Here is a 21332-nt window from a genome sequence, read left to right on the forward strand (position 1 = left end):
TGTACCTTATCCCTTTTTAATTGTGGCATACAGAAAAAATTTCGTAGAGAACTAAATGTAGCTTTTGAACTATTAAAACACATTTAATATTATAGCTTAATTATCTTGACCTTCTGTGCAAAAAAAATGCATTGGTTGTGTTATTCCGTCTTGAAGGACTGAAACAAAAAAATTATATATTTTTACGACTTAGGGCTAGTACTCAACCCAACAAAAAGTCGTCCAAAACAAAAACTTCATATGAAACAAAAATTTTTGACGTTGTTTTTCATATGAAGTTTTTTGTTTTGGACGACTTTTTGTTGGGTTGAGTACTAAGCCTTATGGATTCCGAGATATTGCATGTGACGAAATTGCCCCAGTGACGACATTGTCCCACTCTCCCCTAATATAAACTTGGAATATTCGTAGTTATTCTAGAGCAGCGGTCGGCAACGTCCTATTAAATGAGCATAGGGAATTGTTCTGCTCATTCTCCGTCGCTCACGTACAATGTAGAACAGCGGTCTGCACACACACATCGATGAGCTGCCCTGAGCAAATCACTCACACAAATATAAAAGAAGATGTCACTGTATGTGTGTGCCGACCGCTGTTCTAGAGCATTCAACAATGTCAGGACGGATGAAGAAGCAACCAACACGCGCCTCGCAATAAGCCTCTGGATAAGAAACCTGCTTAGCTGGGTACTTTCAGAGTGGGGCACTGCTTCCCTGGTAAAAAGGGGAACACAGAGGCCACGCAGGAAAGGTAGCACAACGTCTAGTTGCATTAGGTAACAACGACGCAAAGCTTCTGGCATAGTTTAATCGGTCGAAGCTTGATCAAAAAAACGGACTATATGAACCCGGACCAGACTCAACACCTCAATATATATACAGACGGTTCCAAGATGGAAGAAGGAGTAGGAGCGGGCTTACACTGTAGGGACCATGCTTTAAGGCTGTCCTTTCAGCTACCCAACGACTACAGCATATTCCAGGCGGAAGTCATCGCCATAAGGAAAGCTGCAGAAGTGGTTCAAAATATAAGCCCACTACACGATGTGGTTAACTTGTTCGTTGTTTCCAAGCGGCAATAAGATCCATGCAGTCGTCAACGGTCAGTTCCAAAAATGTACTGGCGAGCAGGGAGGCACTAAATAGCCTTAGCACGACAAAGTCAGTGCGGAACTATTGGGTTCCCTGCCACCAGGGCATCGATGGCTGACGTTCTTGCAAAGGAGGGCGTAGAGCTGACGAACGACAGAACGGCGCTCAAAAGCGCTCTGGAGAATCAGGTGGACATGCGAGCAAAAAGGTGGTGTTTGTGCCTACGCGAATGGAAACACACAGACGGGTCTGCCGAGGAACAGTCATAATTCACACTGTCGGCACAAAATCAATGAAAACAATTAACATTCTTGAATAAAATAAATGTGTCACCATACAATATAAAATGTTCGTCACAATACCCTACAAGGCCACATTGGGATGAAAAGCCTTTTTTTTGGCATAAAGTCCCAAATTATTTTGTGAAATTTTTGGTTTTTCTTTTTTTTTCGTTAAAGAAATGTTTAACTATTATAAAACTATTTTTAAAATATTTTTGTGACCATCCCTGGCTTTTTGACAGCTCTCTAAAGTCAGCTGTTCGAGTTAAGTTGCGTGCGCCTAAATTTTTCAACGAAGTGTCACAAAAGTTTAATTATTTATTCTATTGCAAATTACGCGCATTCTTTTCGGCTAAATTATGGAAAATCTTCGTCAAGGTATGTATAATATTGCTTAGAGGGATTACACTAGAAATGCTTTTGTTTTGTGCTGTTTTTAATTGTTTTATTGAACCATGTTTTGTGTAGAAGTTAACCTATAAATATTTGTGTTTCGTGGAGTAGAACTAGCAAGTGTACGTAGGATTGCGAAAAGTGCAAATGTGGTAATATGTGTTATTGTGTATATGATTAAACTTTTGCGGATACTTGCGCCATTTCTTAATATTTAAATAGATTCGGAACAACTCGACATTAGTAGGGGCGAACTGCTGGAAGTGTGGCTAAAGAATAATCGCAGCATTTTCGATACCGTTCACTGGTTGTGCGAAAGGTTCAAAAATAAAAATCGACTATCTGAAAATACGCTGATTGGCATCAAGAAGACATTAAAAACTTTTGTTTCTCATGTTAGTAAGCTGCTAAAGAAACACAATAGGCATGTTAAATGCTTCAAAAATGCAAATGCAAGCTGGCTTGCATCAGAAATATAATTTTCTGAAAAAAACAAGACTGGTCGGCCCCATTTAAATTACGAGAATGGTGGATCGCGTTTGTTAAGAAAGATGGCTTCAGATCTCTCGAAAGAAAATCCTACAAGTCTTCTAATGAGCTTTTAGAGGCACCCCCAGTTAAGTTCGAACAAAATTTGGACGTCGAGTTAAATACAGATGATGAGTAAAATAAAAATATAACACGTACATTTTATTTATATATGGAATTTGGCCGGCTGACTGGGGGTGGTAAAAATCAAAAACTAATAAAAACCGAAATTTTACAATGGTCTTAATATTATGTAAAAAAAAATTGAAATCCGTATGTTAAAATTACCTTCGCGGTCGGGGGTGGTTCATGTGGGCGTGGTCAAAATCAAAAACAAATGAAACCCGAAATTTTACAATAGTCTTAATATTGTGTACAAAAAAATTTAAGTCCATATTGTTAAAATTACCTTCGCGGTCGGGGGTGGTTCATGTGGGCGTGGTCAAAATCAAAAACCGAAATTTTACAATGGTCTTAATATCACTATGGACGGCAGTCCATGTAGTGACGAAGCGCACCAGGAGAGTGTGCGAAGGCGACTACTATTATATAGCCGCAAAATTGAAAATCTGCTGTGATAGTCCGATCGTAATGAGTAATACACCAATCGAAAGGTATTGCAAAAACTTAAAGGATTGCATACCAAGACTTTAAGAAAATCAATTGGCTTGGGAGAGAGAGCGGTGAAAGTGAAAAAGTGAAAATTTCGAAATTTGGAGCTGTTGGGGCCGGTGGGGATAAATGCCCCCTCGCAATGTTTTAGTTGTATTCCTTTTGAAAATACCCGTCGAATGAGGGGTCATTTGTCAAAATCCGACGCTCCGTTCAAAAGTTATAGCCAAAATAAGATTTTCTTCTTCTTCCCAAAATGAAAATTTAATCTGTTTGTCAGTTTGTCCACTTGTCCACTTGTCCAAAATATGTTTTTTAAGTTCTGAAAATTTGATATGACGTTCATCACATCGATATAAAAAACTTTTGTTCTACCACTTTTGGAAAAACTAGCTAGTTTAGCGGGAAAACAGCTATAAATAGCTAAAATTCGGAAAGCCGTAACTTCTATACTACTAAAGCTACAGACTTGTGCTGCATCTCGTTTGAAAGGTATTTTTAAATGCTATAAACGCCTTCTATATGCAATTTGTGTAAATGTAATAGTTAAAAAGATATGAACAAAATAAAATTTGTTTAAACTTTTTTTTTAGCTTTTTTTTAATTTTTTCAAAAACGGCTCTAACGATTTTCCTTACAACTTTAAACTGTATAGCCCTTGAGATTCCTTAAATTTTGGTATATATCATGTTTATGTAAAAAATCGCGTTTAAAAGTTATTCAGAAACGAAAATAGCCACTTTTGCCAGCTCAGAACAACTAACGCTCCCTGAGTATTGAATTTTGTGGGAGGGTATCCGAACTGTATTTTAGAGTCATGGAATCAGTAAATTTGCACTTAAGAGTTCCATATAGGAATCTTTTGTTCTACGACTTTTGGAAAAAGCCGCTACTTTAGCGGGAAAAAACTAAAAATAGCTAAATTTCGTTAGTTTGTAAGTTCTACACTACTAAAGGTACAGACATGTGCTATACCTCGTTTAAAAGGTATTTTGAAATACTTCAACGCCTTTTTAACTTAATTTGTTAAAATACAATAGTTTAAAAATTATGATTGACCAATTTAAATTTAAATGTATATATTAGCTCCTATGAGAGCAAATGTAAACAAACAAAAACTTCTGATATCAAATAAAAACACCTCTTAACGAGGTAAAAAACTAGTGACGACCGCACCTTCAACATACAAAAGTTCTGATATCAACATTTGTGACGAAAAATTATTACACTCGTCATTAAATAGACTTTCTAATCTTTTCTCATTCGTCACGCTGCAATAGAAAATGCCTGTAAAGGGAAAAAGGCTGGAATAGTTTGCTAGGGCGGGCCGAATGAGAAAAGATTAGAAAGTCTATTTAATGACGAGTGTAATAATTTTTCGTCACAAATGTTGATATCAGAACTTTTGTATGTTGAAGGTGCGGTCGTCACTAGTTTTTTACCTCGTTAAGAGGTGTTTTTATTTGATTATGTACAAAAAATTGAAATCCGTATCTTTAAAATTAGAGTTTATGCCAAAAAAAGGCTTTTCATTCCAATGTGCAAGGTACACTTGGAGCAAAAAAGGTGTCACTATCAAAAAGCGCCAAGTACCAAAAACTGTTGATAAAGATCTCATTTATACGTGTATAAATATTGATTTGATTTTATTTTCGACACATCTTCACTCTGGCACTGCTGAAACACAAATAAATTGAATAGGTTTTCTAATTTGCGCGCCACCTTTTTTTTGAAAAAAAACCATCACGAAGAAATTACGGGACTTCTTATTAATATTACTGTACATAAATTGTCGACACGATAAGGGGAGACGACTACAATTATTTGGAATTTTTGTCGTGACGTCATATGTTAGATCCGACGAGTTCGTCACATTACCCTTCACTCCCCTATTTATATTTTGAAGCATTTAAAAAAAAATCACATTTTTAATAATTTTTTTAACTGTCAGATGTGTTAGGTTTTTCTCGAAACCACGTTTTGAAAGAAAGAAAGCGTTTCCGACCCTATAGAGTATATACATTCTTGATCACGGTCACTAGCCGAGTCGATATAGCCATGTTTGTCTGTCCGTCTGCCGGTCTGTTTTTATGTCCGTCCGTATGAACGCCGAGATCTCGGAAACTTCAAAAGCTAGAAAGTGGCGATTGTCCACACATATTCATTGGCTTCCTATGTAGCACAAGTTTGTTCAGTCGAGCGTCACGCCCCCTCTTACGTCCACAATTGTTTTAAACGATTTTAAAGGTGTCTAGTGCCAACATTTTTAAAGATTACAGAGAACTTTTCAAATCGGACCATTGGTTGTGTCCGATCAAAGTTGTATATCTCTATCTCCCTCGCATTCCCTCGCACCCGACTATAGCGTTATCTCTTGTTATGCATAAAAAAATCCCGCCGGCAGGGAATTTTTATACCCGTTACTCGTAGAGTAAAAGGGTATACTAGATTCGTGCAAAAGTATGTAACAGCCAGAAGGAAGCGTTTCCGACCCCATAAAGTATATATATTCTTGATCAGGGTCACTAGCCGAGTCGATCTAGCCATGTCCGTCTGTCCGTCTGTCCGTCTGTCCGTCTGTCTGTCTGTCCGTCTGTCCGTCTGTATGAACGCTGAGATCTCAGAAACTACAAAAGCTAGAAGGTTGAGATTTCCCACACATGTTCTTTGGCTTCCTACGCAGCGCAAGTTTATTTTAGCCGAGCGCCACGCCCCCTCTAACGCCCACAATCGCCCACTAACGATTTTAAAATGGGTCCTGCGCCCACATCTTTAACGATTTCCGAGAAGTATAAATGCAATTTTGTTGTGTATATTTATACCTATCGAAATGTAAAAGACATTTTTCAAATCGGACCATTCATTAAAAAGTTATACGCAATCAAAAATTATATATCTATCTCCCTCGCACTCCCTTTAGCTGAGTTACGATTATTAGTCGGGACACCAACCCGACACAGCGTTCGCACTCCCTTTAGCTGAGTGACGGGTATTAGATAGTCGGGACAACAACCCGACTATAGCGTTCTCTCTTGTTTTTATTTTGTAATTTTCAATAATTTTATAGCAAAAAAATGCATTAAAAAAAAACTATAGTCAAAAATTCTTAAATTAAGAATTTCCAGGGGGTGGGTTTATGTTTTTTTATTATTTTTATTCGTATAAGGTAGGGTAGAATAGACTTAATTCAAACCTTTTTTATATTATTAAATGCCATTTAAATAACATCCATTAATTTTTATAGCCGATACTATCTTTACCTTTTTTAAGCATTTATGTAATCTTCTGTAAAATGAATTTGTTTCTAAATGTCAAAATAATTATTGTTTCTTTAAATGAAATTGTACCTCTAATTCCTAAGTAATTTTGTAATTACCACAAAGTGACCGAAATAGTCTTACATCATACGGGATAATAAATCAAATAAATAAAATAAAAAAAAACTTTTAAAAAAGGCATTTTACGGTGATCACAGATTGTCCGGCAAAAACTATCGGATTTCCACTCTGCTTTTACATTTCGCTTAAGAATTAAAAAAAAAAAACGCTACGCCAGCTCGATTTTAAATTTTTCATTTTTAAGAATTTGTTGTATCTTCCAAAGTTAAAAATGCGTTATTTAGCTAAAAAAAAAAGTCGACTCGAGAAATGCCGCTGATCACGCAATTTCAAAACATGGCACTATGAGGCATTTGACCAGTTTTGTTGGCCAAAATTAATAACGCGGTTTTCAAAAGAACTTTGCTGTTTTTTGGGGTTAAATGTACCTACATAATCTTAAAAAAATAGTGATTACACTAGTTTACAGCAAAAATAGATAAACCTTGAGACCAATTTTTTTTTATTTCTTTTAAGTTGCTAATCACGCTGAACACATTAAAAAAAAATTCTATAGAACCGTTCTGAAAATGTTTGGCAAAAATCCAGTTTTCAGCACTTCTTTTGTAAAACCTAACAGATCTCAAAACCCCCTAGACCATCAAACTTGTCACTTACAGTATTTAACAGGCAACAGATGCACCTTTCCGAAAAGCTACTACTTGTTGTGATCGGTTTGCAATTAACGGAGGTACAACCAGTGAAAGTTCAAAGAAGTTTCATTTTTGTCGTTTTTTGTTATAGCTAGTAAATAAAAACTAGCTAATTTAAAAAAATACAAATAAAAATGTATAAATTATTTTAAGCTTTTAGATCTAAAGGCCCTTTTGTTGTTAACAAGTTAAGGCCAACTATTTGCAAATTAGGTGCAAATTCTAGGAGATATGCATTTTTAAGGAAAACAACCCAATTCTAAAAAATGCTTTTCAAGCCAGTTGGCCTGCTTTTGGTAGTTTGGTTTTTGACATATGAACAAAATAGGAGTCTTTATTGTACATTAAGAAGTATACTCAATACTTTAAGTACTAGAGTCCTGCATGAGTGTACTTGAAAGTAAATTTTTAATTTCAGTTAACTTGGATCACTTTTTTTCATTTGATTTTTTCATAAGGAAAAACAATAATATAAAATAAATAGATATAAAATAATTTAGAATCACCTAAGTAATTTGCTTAGTAATTTTATCACTCCCACTCAATTTTATTCTGTGCTTGTATCACTTGTTTTTGCTTACGAGTTATCAACTGAAACAAGTTATCCAAGTTAACTCACTTGAACTCACTCAGAACTCTATTAAGTACTTTAATAGTCTAGTCACACTACGTGGGGTAACCTATCGAGTGAGCCAATAACCCGATTACTCCAAAAAAGTGTTTCCACTGGGTTAACTCCAAAAATCGAGTAATGACATCTAGTGTTTGTTGTTTGTGTTGTTTATTTGACTAGGGGTGGACCTTCACAGATAAAAAATAAATACAAAATATACCGAAAAATACAAAAAAATTCTCCGAAATACAAAAGACCCTAAAAGTTCCTCACTTTTGCCCACATCTAGTTACCTGTACACAGCCTATGTAAAAAAAACTACTCTATAACTCCACCCCAGTAAATAGACTATAAATGTATTTGAAATCAGGGACCGAAAATAATAATTATTTTTATTTCTTCAAACAAAAAAATCGGCCTCTTATAATAGCCCTAAAAAAAAGATTTTCACCAAAATAATTAACTTTGTCCAATCTATGCATTCCCGCCATGATTTTAAAATATATGATTTTTATCTTTTTGTTCAATGGTAATCTTTATTTTTGATAAAAAAAAATATGACTCAAAAATAATGATTATTGATGATTTTTATTTTTTTTGCTCAAAATAAAACTCAAAACAGCCTCGCAGGCCTTTTGTAAGACTATTCGCCAATCTGATTTCTCAGCCGTCTAAGGGCTTATTAAAGCTACCTCCACCATTTTTTTGCAAATTTTTTTAACGACTTTTAAGATATAACTTATCCAATGATTTTTATTTTATTCCAATCAAAATAAAACTTATAACAACCTCGCGGTCCTCCTGTAAGACTTTTCGCCAATCTGATTTCACAGCCGTTTAAGAGGCTAATAAAACTACCTCCACGATTTTTTGCAAAATTTTTTAACCACGTTTAAAAAATAGCTAATCCTATGATTTTTATTTTTATCCAATCAAAATAAAACTCATCAGAGCCCTCGGTGTTCCTCCACTATTTTGTTTACAAACATATTTATTTATTTTTTAATTTTACTAATAATAATTTCGATAAAGCCGCATTAGCAAAGTTACACCTAGCGGGAACTGAATTTACGACCTTGGCCAGCTGATACAAAAAGGGGAAAGCGTTTCTCCTCCCAATATTCCATTATGTCGCAGGTCAGAATAATGGGTTTTGGACAATAGTTCTCAATTTCGGCATACGCCTTTCTTATTTGGCCCGTTCGCTCTGCGTCTTCAGTCTCTTCATCCGAAGCTACCTCAATTACTTGCAAGTAATCATCAAGCAAGGATAAGTTATTTTTTAAAAGTGATTAAAAAAATTTGGAAAAAATCGTGGAGGTAGTTTTAATAGCCTCTTAAAATCAGAAATCAGATTGGAGAAAAGTCTTACAGGAGGACCGCGAGGCTGTTTTGAGTTTTATTTTGATTGGAATAAAATAAAAATCATAGGATAAAGTATTTCTTAAAGGTGGATAAAAAAAATTTGCAAAAAATCGTGGACGAAGATTTGATAAGCCCTTAGACGGCTGTGAAATCAGATTGGCGAAAAGTCTTACAGGAGGCCCGCGAGGCAGTTTTGAGTTTTATTTTGAGCAAAAAAAAAAAACAATTATCAATAATCATTATTTTTGAGTACTATTTTTTTTTGCTCAAAAATAATTATTATTCTCTAAGTAAAATATAAAAATTGAATTTTAATCATTACAAAGTAATTTTTATTATTTAACTTATAATGATTACGGTCCCTGTTTGAAATACCAGGGAACGAAAATAACTGTTATTGTAAATTTTTCATACAAAAAAATCACGCACTTAGAAGGGTCCTAAAAATTTTTTAAATACACCACAATTTTTATTAGCCATTGTAGTTTACAAATCCGTAATGATTTTTATTTTTTGATTTTTATAATAAAACTCAAAAAATAACTGTTATTTTTTGATTTTTATGAATAACAGTTATTCCCTTGACATTTTTGAAAAAATGAAATAATTAAAAAAAACATAATACCCGTGCTTTTTATAACTTACTAAAAATTTGTTAAAAAAGGCAACCGCGCATATTTTATACCTATATTTTTTTAAAATTTTGTTTACCCACAAAATCGCCATAAATCAAGTTTGAGTTTTATTTTGATCACGACGAATAACTGTTATTTGTCAACTTTTATTATAAAACTCAAAAAATAACAGTTATTCTTTGAGTTTTACTTTACAAATCAGAAAATAACTGTTAAAGTGTGATTTTTAAAATAAAACTTATAACAGTTACGTTCCCTGTGAAATACTACTCCTATTTTGTTCATATGTCAAAAGCCGAACTAATTTTTGAGAATATCTTTAGAACGGTTCTTTGAATATTTTTTTCTATTTGTTTAGCGTGATCAGCAACTCAAAACCTAGTAAAAAAAATTTGTCTCTGCGATTATCTCGAAAAAAAATTGTAATTTGTAAAATAGTGTTATTTACGTTTCTAATATAATATTAAAAGTTTCGTACAAATCGGACGACTATATTCATAAATTCACAAAAAAAAGGCAAAGGAATGAAATTACTACTCATTTTGTACGACATTTTGTTCCAGTTTCAGTGGAACTTTTTTTTAAAGCCGCTAATGTAAGTAATTACATGACAAGCAAATTAATTATATAAGCAAAAATTTTCTAAACTTCAGAAAAATTTTCTAATCTTTGAAAAAATTATCTATTAAACGAGTTTTTTTAGAAAATTTTTTCTCAAATACAGAAAAATCAATTTTTTTTCTAAATTATAAGGTTTATTATTCTAATCTTCCTTTCTTTATTTGAGGGTTAAAACCGCCATTGATTTTAGAAAAAAAAGGACTAAACTTTTCTAAAAATAAAAAAAAATTGCCATTAAAAATATAAATATTTCTACATAATAGAAACATTGTTTTTCCAAAAACAGAAATAATGTTTGAAGATTTTTCTAACATTTAGAAAAAAATTGTGAGAAATTAAGAAATATTTTTCTAGAAAATCAAAAATTTAACCGTATGTGATCAATTTCCCTTCTTATACACTTTTTAGAACAAAAATTTTTTTAACCTTAATCAATAAATATTTAAGAGCAAAATTAAATGAACAACTAAAAGGAATAACCAGAAGAGAGCCAGATCAATTTGAGTAAAAATAGGGGAACAAAATGTGAATAGACTTTGTACAGCGCCTCACGTGATGCTTCCGTGGCGCAGCTAGTAGAGTGCTTGACTGCAAACTGTGAGGCGAGCGGTGGTTAGCGGTTCGATTCCCGCGTGCGGGGACCAAGATGTTTTTCTCAAAATAGTAAGTTATTGGGTTTTTATATTTATTATTTGTAATTTGTATACTCATTTCAGTTATTATTACAGTTCCAATTTGAAACCACCCATGTGCTCAATTAAAGGAAATTCAAATAAGGTGACAAACAAGAACGAAAAAAAAACAACGCAAAGGCCGTCGCGTCACAGAAACAACCCGGGTATAATTCCGAAGCCCGAAAATAGATTTTTGTATTTTCAGAATTTGAGAATTTTTTTTTGTTTTTTAAAAAATATTTGTCTATTTAAAAAAAAAACCGTATTTCTTTTTTTTAGAAAACTTTTATTTCTAAATTCTAAGAAATATTTTTTTACTTTCTAGCAAACAATTTTTAAATTGCAGTCTATTTTTTTTATTGATTTTTAGAAAAAACGTTTTTGATTTTAAAAACCTACTTTCTTTAATATAGACAAAATCGCCAGTAAAGCAAATTCATATGCGATTTTTTTGGGTGCATTTCGTTTAAGAATAGAAAAACCCCTTTTTTTTATTTTATACTTAAAATATTTTGTTAACTGTTCCATATTACAAATTTTTTGTTTATTAACGAACATTTTAATAATACTTACCTACTTTAACCTAACTTCAAAAATTAAAAATGTTAGTCCACAAAAAAAAATCCAATGCAAGAGAAGACCATCATTAAAATCAATGGTAAAAATTATTTTTTTAGTTTCATTCAGGGGTGTTACAGAAAGCGCGAGTTCTTAAGAAGAAGAGGAGCTGATTGTGTGGATAAGTATCCACACAAGAAATTCACAAAAAAAAGGCAAAGGAATGAAATTACTACTCATTTTGTACGACATTTTGTTCAAGTTTCAGTGGAACTTTTTTTTAAAGCCGCTAATGTAAGTAATTACATGACAAGCAAATTAATTACTTCTAAACTTCAGAAAAATTTTCTAATCTTTGAAAAAATTATCTATTAAACGAGTTTTTTTAGAAATTTTTTTCTCAAATACAGAAAAATCAATTTTTTTTCTAAATTATAAGGTTTATTATTCTAATCTTCCTTTCTTTATTTGAGGGTTAAAACCGCCATTGATTTTAGAAAAAAAAGGACTAAACTTTTCTAAAAATAAAAAAAAATTGGCATTAAAATTATAAATATTTCTACATAATAGAAACATTGTTTTTCCAAAAACAGAAATAATGTTAGAAGATTTTTCTACCATTTAGAAAAAAATTGTGAGAAATTAAGAAATATTTTTCTAGAAAATCAAAAATTTAACCGTATGTGATCAATTTCCCTTCTTATACACTTTTTAGAAAAAAAATTTTTTTAACCTTAATCAATAAATATTTAAGAGCAAAATTAAATGAACAACTAAAAGGAATAACCAGAAGAGAGCCAGATCAATTTGAGTAAAAATAGGGGAACAAAATGTGAATAGACCTCACGTGATGCTTCCGTGGCGCAGATAGTAGAGTGCATGACTGCAAACTGTGAGGCGAGCGGTGGTTAGCGGTTCGATTCCCGCGTGCGGGGACCAAGATGTTTTTCTCAAAATAGTAAGTTATTGGGTTTTTATATTTATTATTTGTAATTTGTATACTCATTTCAGTTATTATTACAGTTCCAATTTGAAACCACCCATGTGCTCAATTAAAGGAAATTCAAATAAGGTGACAAACAAGAACGAAAAAAAAACAACGCAAAGGCCGTCGCGTCACAGAAACAACCCGGGTATAATTCCGAAGCCCGAAAATAGATTTTTGTATTTTCAGAATTTGAGAATTTTTTTTTGTTTTTTAAAAAATATTTGTCTATTTAAAAAAAAAACCGTATTTCTTTTTTTTAGAAAACTTTTATTTCTAAATTCTAAGAAATATTTTTTTACTTTCTAGCAAACAATTTTTAAATTGCAGTCTATTTTTTTTATTGATTTTTAGAAAAAACGTTTTTGATTTTAAAAACCTACTTTCTTTAATATAGACAAAATCGCCAGTAAAGCAAATTCATATGCGATTTTTTTGGGTGCATTTCGTTTAAGAATAGAAAAACCCCTTTTTTTTATTTTATACTTAAAATATTTTGTTAACTGTTCCATATTACAAATTTTTTGTTTATTAACGAACATTTTAATAATACTTACCTACTTTAACCTAACTTCAAAAATTAAAAATGTTAGTCCACAAAAAAAAATCCAATGCAAGAGAAGACCATCATTAAAATCAATGGTAAAAATTATTTTTTTAGTTTCATTCAGGGGTGTTACAGAAAGCGCGAGTTCTTAAGAAGAAGAGGAGCTGATTGTGTGGATAAGTATCCACACAAGAAAAAGGTCCTTAGACATTTTAATATATTCTCTATAATAGCGAATTCTTAAGAATAAGAGGAAAAGCTTCTTTAACTAAAGATATTAAAAACTAGTGGTATTTTGTTAAATGTTTTTCCAGGTTATGTTGAAGATCTCGCGGCATTAATTAGTTAAGTAGTTCATGTAGAATGACAAAGAACGAAAAGAGAATTTCAACTGAAATCCATGATTTAATACATATATTTATATACATACATTTATATATGTATTATATATATATACATATATTTATATATGTATTAAATATTTAATACTGATATATTTATATATTTTCCGATCAGAAATAATGATTATTTTTGATTTTTATTTTAAAACTCAAAAATAATTATTATTTTAGTTTTATTTTTTTTTTATCAAAAATAATGGTTATTGTGTGAGTTTTAAAAAAATGTCTTAGTAATTGCGGTCCCGATACTAAGTACTTTTGAATAAATAATTCGTTAAAACAACATTTCGATAACTACTCCGAAATTTGGTATTTTATAGTTCGAGCTAGTTGGTACCACTGTCAGGTTGGACGGTTTGCCGACGTTTTGTTTTAGCTTATTTTTTCGAGAGGTTTTATAAAAAACATATTTTTAAACATAACCCGAAGTAAATAAAAAATTTTACTATGCAGATAGTTTATAAAATTCATTGGAATTGTCTTAAATAAAGTTATATTTTTGGTTAATTTTATCAAAACGTGCGGCAAAGCACGGGGGACTTAGAAACTGTCAAAAAATGCGTCTGAGATTTGCTATGCGGGGTCAATTTGGTTGGAATGGTTTTCTGTGGCACCCCCGATAATAAAAGAAATTGTATTTTAGTATAAAGCTAATTTAAAAATAAGAGAGAACGCTATAGTCGGGATCCCGTCACTCGGCTAAAGGGAGTGCGAGGGAGCTGGATATATAACCTTTTTTTGATTGCGCATAACTTTTGAATTAATGATCCGATTTGAAAAATGTGCATATGCACTTTGATAGGTATAATGCCCTTTCCTCACCAGAGATGAATGTACCATTTTGACATTTTTTGGTATAAGTTACATTTTTCCCTTATATTTTCAAGTGGTTCTAGAGGTGGGAGAAAAGAGCATTCGACAATAAATGCTATTACATTTTGATATTCTCGTGCCTAAAATACCAAATATATGAGTATTTTTTGACTATCGACAAAACGCCCATCGCAAAATTTTCGAAATTATCAAGGCCCACTATAGATGATTTCTCTGCAGAAAAAAAAAAATTACGAGTAACTGCAGTTAACAAAACCTAACCAATCTTTTGCCGCTCAGGTTTGTCACAGGAAGTAATAGGGTCTTCCCACAGAGCTCCATCCACCATCTACCATCCGTTGAACGGATGGTCCGTAAGGTTTTGCCGTTCCGAAAATTTCCCAGTTAGTCCGCCATCCAATTTTAACGGACTTTGACGGGCTCTTTTATGCGATAGTTAGGCGATGTTTTCTAGGTGCAACTCTGAATTCTTCCTCTTGACTGTGAAAATTGGAACGATGACTGCGAGAACAAATCAAATCGATGGCGGGAAAAAATTAAATAATGCTTCAGTTCATTGTTTTTTGGGTTTTTTTTAATTATTTGTAGTTTGTTATGAGCGGAAAAGCGTTCGCAAGCAGGTTGCTATGTGTAGGCCAAAATTTAAGCTGTTGTGCGTACGAAAACATCAATGTTTTCAGCAAAGTGTCAAAATTGGTTCTGCACTTCGTAAATATAACTAATATTAATTAAAAGTGTAGTCCTATAAAGGCCCAAAGTTGCTATAATTTACCATAAACAGCATAAATTTGGGTTTGTTTACAAATTTTTCATATTAATATTGGCTAGGCAGAGGCGTAGTAAGAGCGGAGTGTGGGGTACGGGAGGTTAGGCTCCCCCCAGTCAGCAATATGTATGCATACTCATTGTAGGATATGTTATAAACGTTCTGATATGTTTTTAAACTATTTTCTTAATCTATTTATTGTATTATTCTACAATAAAATTAGGAGAACGCAATTTTACGACAGTTTTTCCGAGTTGAAATCTCCCTTCGTTAATGTTGAGCTGAGCAACTGAGGAGGGGAGGGTGGAAATTTGTCGCGTTACAGGGCTGGAAAGTGAAATTTGTGGTATATTTAAGCAGTATTAACCAGGCATGAACATTTTTCTGGACCCGAAACTGATAAGAGGCTGATAAGAAGCGGGAAATATTAAAACCATTTATTGTTGATATTTACATGAACTTTATTTCGTATAGATTGGTATTTGATATATGATATATGCCAAATGATCTGGCAATAGTTCAGAATTCCGAGGATGATCCAAGCGCATAAAGAGCAGTAGCAGTTCGTTTATCCAATGGAATGGCTCGGCTAGAAAGAATCGGAAGCGAAATATTGGTCGTTGCAGCGCAGCCACATGGGCTTTCCCGTCTCCATGATCTTGATGTTTGCTTCGCGTGCGCCATTCGTCCATTGAGGCGACCTCCTGATTAGACCGTAGATGGCCATTCCATATTCAAATGACACACGTTGACAGGCGACTGCTGGAAAAGAGCACATCTCCCTCTTTCTTGCGCACAATGTTCTTGTAGGATTTCTGCCCCGTATCAGATTCTGTTCAGTGACGTGCCGCCGCAGAAGCTACTGCTGTCGCGGGTCGTGTCAAAGAATTAATTAAATGACTGTTCAGATCTATATATTTGAACGCCTTCTGCAGCAGATCCTTTTGCTTTCTGCCGTAATAAATGCTCAAGCAGCGTAACGTGGGATGTTGTTGCTTTCATCATTGCAGCAATGTTTCCACGTTCAAATGCTGTTCTGCGATTACAATTATCAATAACAAATTATTTAAATCCATTGTTTACTTCAGCTCGCAAATGACAATAGCACAACAGCTGTTTTCAGACGCGTTTGCCAATGGAAACACCTCACGTCCGCCTATCGCGTTGCCAATCGAAAATACACAAAAATACCGAAAAAACCGCATAGTGGAAAAATGCCTTAAGAAGCCCAAGAATATGTGTGGGAAATCTCACCCTTCTAGCTTTTGTAGTTTCCGAGATCTCAGCGTTCATACGGACAGACACACAAACGGAATGGCTATATCGACTCGGCTAGTGACTGTGATCAAGAATGTATATACTTTATAGGGTCGGAAACGCTTCCTTCTCCCTGTTACATACTTTTGCACGAATACAATATACCCTTTTACTCTACGAGTAACGGGTATAATTAACTTAAGGTGGAAGAGGCGGCTTTTTGTACAACTCTTTTGTGAAGGCAGGATAAAACAATTTTCATGGATTTTATAACTTGCACAACTTGTAACAAAATATCATGGTGATAATTAATAAACTTAACATTCAATTTTCGACGTAATGTAATATAATATATAATATAATGACCTTTAACTTTCTTATGTACACCATTAGGAAGTTTAAAAAATGACAAAGCCCTGGCATAAATGGCTTCTTAAAAAATACACGCATAAAAACCGAAATTAGTTTTATAACTTCTACTGGTAGGTGACAAAAAAATAAGCTAATTATCATTAGAATCCACTAGCAAATGAATTTGATATGAATATTTTAAGCTTGGGAAAACGGTAACAATAGGGCTGAATACCCTTTTTTCCAACTTAAACAAGAGAGAACGCTATAGTCGGGTGCCCCGACTATCAGATACCCGTTACTCATCTAAAGGGATTGCGAAGGAAATAGAGATAAAAACTTTGATCCGCCGTAACTTTTTAACGAATGGTCCGATTTAAAAAATTTCTTCTACAATAAAACTGTATTTTTACTTTTCCGAAATATTGAAATTTTAAAAGTCGTATATGAGGGTTGTGGGCGTTAGAAGGGGCGTGGCACCCTTTTGAAACAAACTTTCACTGCGTAGGAACTCCTAGAATCTGCATGCAAAATTTCAATCTTCTAGCTTTTATAGTTTCCGAGATCTCAGCGTTCATTCGGACAGACAGACAGACAGACGGACATGGCTATATAGACTCGGCTAGTGTCCCTGATCAAGAATATATATACTTTATATGGTCGGAAATGCTTCCTTCTAGCTGTTACATACTTTTGCACGAATACAATATACCCTTTTACTCTACGAGTAACGGGTATAAAAATCTATATGAAATGGAAAGCTTGGTTGATTTTTGAGCTGATGATCTTGTTAGTTTGCTTAAAGTTGTATCTTCAGGCGTGTATTTTTAAAGAAGCCATTTGTGCCAGACCTTTTGCATATTTTCCAATCCTTTAAGCTTTGAAGATTTCTTTGACAAACTCGGATGAGAATTTTGTTGGACTAGTAATATAAAATATACAAACTTATTGCATGGAAGGACACAAATGCCGCAGCATTTTTCCATTCCACTTAAATTTTTTTCAGCTTCTCTCATATCAGCATTAATTTGATCCATTCCTTCTTCAATGCGGTCCAGTTGTTCTATAAAAACAAAATAATTATACCGTATTAATGTTCTAATGTTTAGTTTAATTAATAATTATTATAATTATTATTATAATTAATGGTGATGGCAATCATTTTAATTTTTACAAGTCACCCCGATAAAACCTAAATCAACAATCTACCGTCCTAAGGAAATAGAAAAACCAAACTCCACTATAAATCAAATTTCTCATACATTTTGGCAATAACAGGCTAGTTTTATCCGCTTAGATGTAAACTTTAAGTTGGTACCCATTTTAATTCTTTAACGGATTTTTTTTCGAGTTTTTACGATATATACAGAGGAATTACAGCTGCTGCGCGGGCATTACTTATCCAATCATAAATATGGCAAAGATAAGTAGTGATCTATTCAATATTCAATAAATATTTTTAAAGCAAGGGCTTGTGCTCAAAAATAGTTATGTGTTACGTAAAATAGTGACAGGTTTGGGCACTGTTTGTGAATTGTCACTGTGAAGGAAGCAAGAAAAACAATTTTAAAAATACCAAAACAATACACAAAAACCTGATGAGTGTCCTAGAAATTAAGGACATAAGGTGTCTTTGGATCAAAAATGCATTGTAGAAGAAAATATTTTTATTTAATTTTTAAACGCAGTTCACAAATGAAGATTTTTAAACTTTGCTGTGACTTTAAAATTTTGAATGCGCCCACCTCCTCTTGTGTTTGAGTTAGATTGAATTTTCCAAAACGACCGTATAAAAGAGACATGTAACTATTTAATTCCGAAAAGATTACCAAAATTGGTTGACCACTCTTAAAGATATATCCCAAAAGCCGAAGAAATTTTGTGATTTTCTTAAATTAAAGATACCGCAAATACCAGAGCCGATGGACTATAGGCGTAGTGGCAACTTAAGCTTAGAAAAGCCTAAATTATCGAACTAAAATGGTGGCAGGCATGGACATCGACCCATGTCACATTTTGTCGGCCTGTGTTATTGAACTGGAGTCCAGGCAGTCCGTTTTTGAGAATCGAAACGAGAAGTTTAAAAACCTATAAAACAATTGTAATAGTGAATAAGTGAAGTAATTTATCAACTCACTAAGGAGAAAGTTAATTGGCGCCCAATGTGGGCCCGCGCGTTTAAAAATTCTAAATCAAGGTATTAAAACGAAGTCTTAATAAAATTTTAAAGTGAAAAAAGAATTTGTGCGGCCAACAAACCCAGATACAACTAATGAATTAAAAATGTTTCTGTTAATAAAATAAGAAGGAAACTAATAAAAGCAATAATTCCCTTTACTAAAAATATAACCAACGAAATAAAGAAGTAAGTGTTGATCTAAAAAATAAAAAGGTGGAAATTAATAAATAAAATAATCCCCTTTATTAAAAAATTATTCCCAATTAAAAATAGAGATCGTAACATAATTCACTGCTCCGGACAATCAAAAAACAAAAAAAAAAAAAAAAAAAAAACAAAGGAAGCTAGCTTCGGCCAAGCGAAGCTTATATACCCTTGCAGATCATTACTATTAACTTACAAATCGCAAAAATTTTAAATTGTGATGTTTTGACATTTATTTTTCTATCGTTCCCTATGGCAGCTATATAATATAGTCATCCGATTTTAGGTCAGTTCATTTCCAAATTCCGAAATATTAAAAAAAAATCATATCCTAGAGTAGAAGAGAATACAATAAAAACCAACGGAGCTATAATTTGTTTCCAATTAATTTTCCATTAATTTTTTAGCAAACTGGAGGTCATGCCGGCTTAGACTACATGAAGTCCAAGACGTCGGCATTATGCCAACACACAAAAAGGAGCGAAGAGGCTTCACTGTAAATGCATGTTTCGTGTAGTAGCCAACTACAATAATCAGCAGGGAAATTGCTGTCTTGGTCAACGATCGAAGTGGGTTACCATGCAGGCCGCGCTATAACTGGTTGGAAATTATAGCGTCGCCAGATCGGTAAACTTCGAAAAGCGTCTCGTTCACTGCGTTGCATAATACCCTCTGAAAAAGTATAAAAAAACATCAAAAATTAAAATTTAAAAATTAAATTTTATTAATATTAATATTTAAGATTATTGAAAAAAGAGAAATTAAACAAAGTGGAAGAATTAATTTCCAAATTCTAAAAAATTCTCAAAATGAATCCTCCTCAAGAGCAGGCCAAGTAATAAAAGACCACACACAGTGAGATCTCCTCAAGAAGTTACAAACAATCAGACAGTAACAAACAACACAATGTTAAATGTAGGAGAATTAATAAAACAAATTTGTTAATTATGAATTGAATCCATTAAGACTAGATTGGAAATTTAAAACAGCAGTTATCTAATAAAATAAAGAAGGTTGAAGATTATCGGATAGAAGTTATAGATCCAAATATTTAAAGCAAAACATCTTATGAGATCATCAAATCTGTAAGGGAATATAAAGGAGGGAAAGATAAGTATGTCAGCTGGAGAGAGTCAGCTGAAATAGCAATGGGACAATATGCCAGAGGCAGCGATAGGTTTTATTCTGCATTGTCAATCTTAAAAAATAAATTAACAGGAATGGCAAATGATGCCTTAACTCATAACGGTACAGTTATAAATTTCGATGCCATAATGGCCAGACTTCACTTTGTCTTTAGTGACAAACGTCCAATCCATATTATTGAACAAGAATTGAGTGTATTAAGCCAGGGTAAACTATCCATAATGGATTATTATGGAACTGTTAATAGAAAGTTAACTCTATTAATTAAAAAACTATTATGACTTACGGTAGAAATAAACCAATAACATTAGAAATGAACGAGAAACATAGAAAGACCGCCCTCAGAGTTTTTATAACCGGCCTTAACGGTCATATTTCTGACACAATATTTTCAATGAATCCTCAAGACTTACCAAATGCAATGGTTATAGTTCAGGAATTGAAAAGTAATAATATGAGGGCTCATTTTGCTAATACTTTCTCAACCACACAAAGAAAAAATTGAGAGTAAAATAGAAATAATAATTTGAATCAAGGTAGAAATAATAACAACCAGGAAAATCAGTGGAACTCGTATAAACCACAACAAAATAAGCCAGAGCCAATGGATGTAGATGACTCCATTCAGGTTCAAAAGAGGAGCAATAACGGTTATAATCAAGGCTATAATAATTACCAAAATAATAATTATAATCAAAATAAATGGAACCAAAATAAAAAACTGACACACAGCAAGATCAGGTCCAAAATAAAAGAGTACCGACTGGAACTGTTGATCAGCTGGCTAACAAGATCATGAGACTTAATAATATTGAGGAAGACCATTTTTTGGACCAAAGTCAGGAGTAGGATTACCCTACTTAATTAGAAATGATAAAAAATAAATAAAAAATCAAAAATATTAATTGACACAAGGGCAACCTCTTGTTCTATAAAAACAGGAATTTATAAAAATAAAAATGAGCTCCCAATATATAAAAGAGTATCCACAGTTAATGGATATTCAATAATAAAATATTATCATATGATAACTATATTTGATACACGATATACATTTCACGAAATAGAAGGCTTAGACTCAGATTTGCTAGTAGGGTATAACCTACTAAACAAAAAATCGAAGCTGTGATTGATACAGCTTAATGAACGATAAAATATAATGGAAAGGAAGAAATATTAAATTAAAACGAGGACGGAAGCTAACTTCGGCAAGCCGAAGTTTTAATACCCTTGCAGATTTCACGAATGAAAACTTGACTAG

At 33.0% G+C, this 21332-nt stretch overlaps 1 protein-coding gene across 2 annotated transcripts in view; it reads right to left on the reverse strand.

Moving 5' to 3' along the window:
* Positions 1–21332, reverse strand: part of Snap25 (Synaptosomal-associated protein 25kDa) — a 510490-nt gene that overhangs the window by 186140 nt on the left and 303018 nt on the right. For both annotated transcript variants that reach the window (XM_044392595.2, XM_044392594.2), the window contains exon 5: positions 17488–17605. In XM_044392595.2, the coding sequence (XP_044248530.1) occupies positions 17488–17605 (118 nt within the window). The remainder of the gene's footprint in view (positions 1–17487; positions 17606–21332) is intronic.

The sequence above is a fragment of the Drosophila takahashii genome, chromosome 3L (genome assembly GCF_030179915.1).
Source record: "Drosophila takahashii strain IR98-3 E-12201 chromosome 3L, DtakHiC1v2, whole genome shotgun sequence".
NCBI lineage: Eukaryota > Metazoa > Arthropoda > Insecta > Diptera > Drosophilidae > Drosophila > Drosophila takahashii.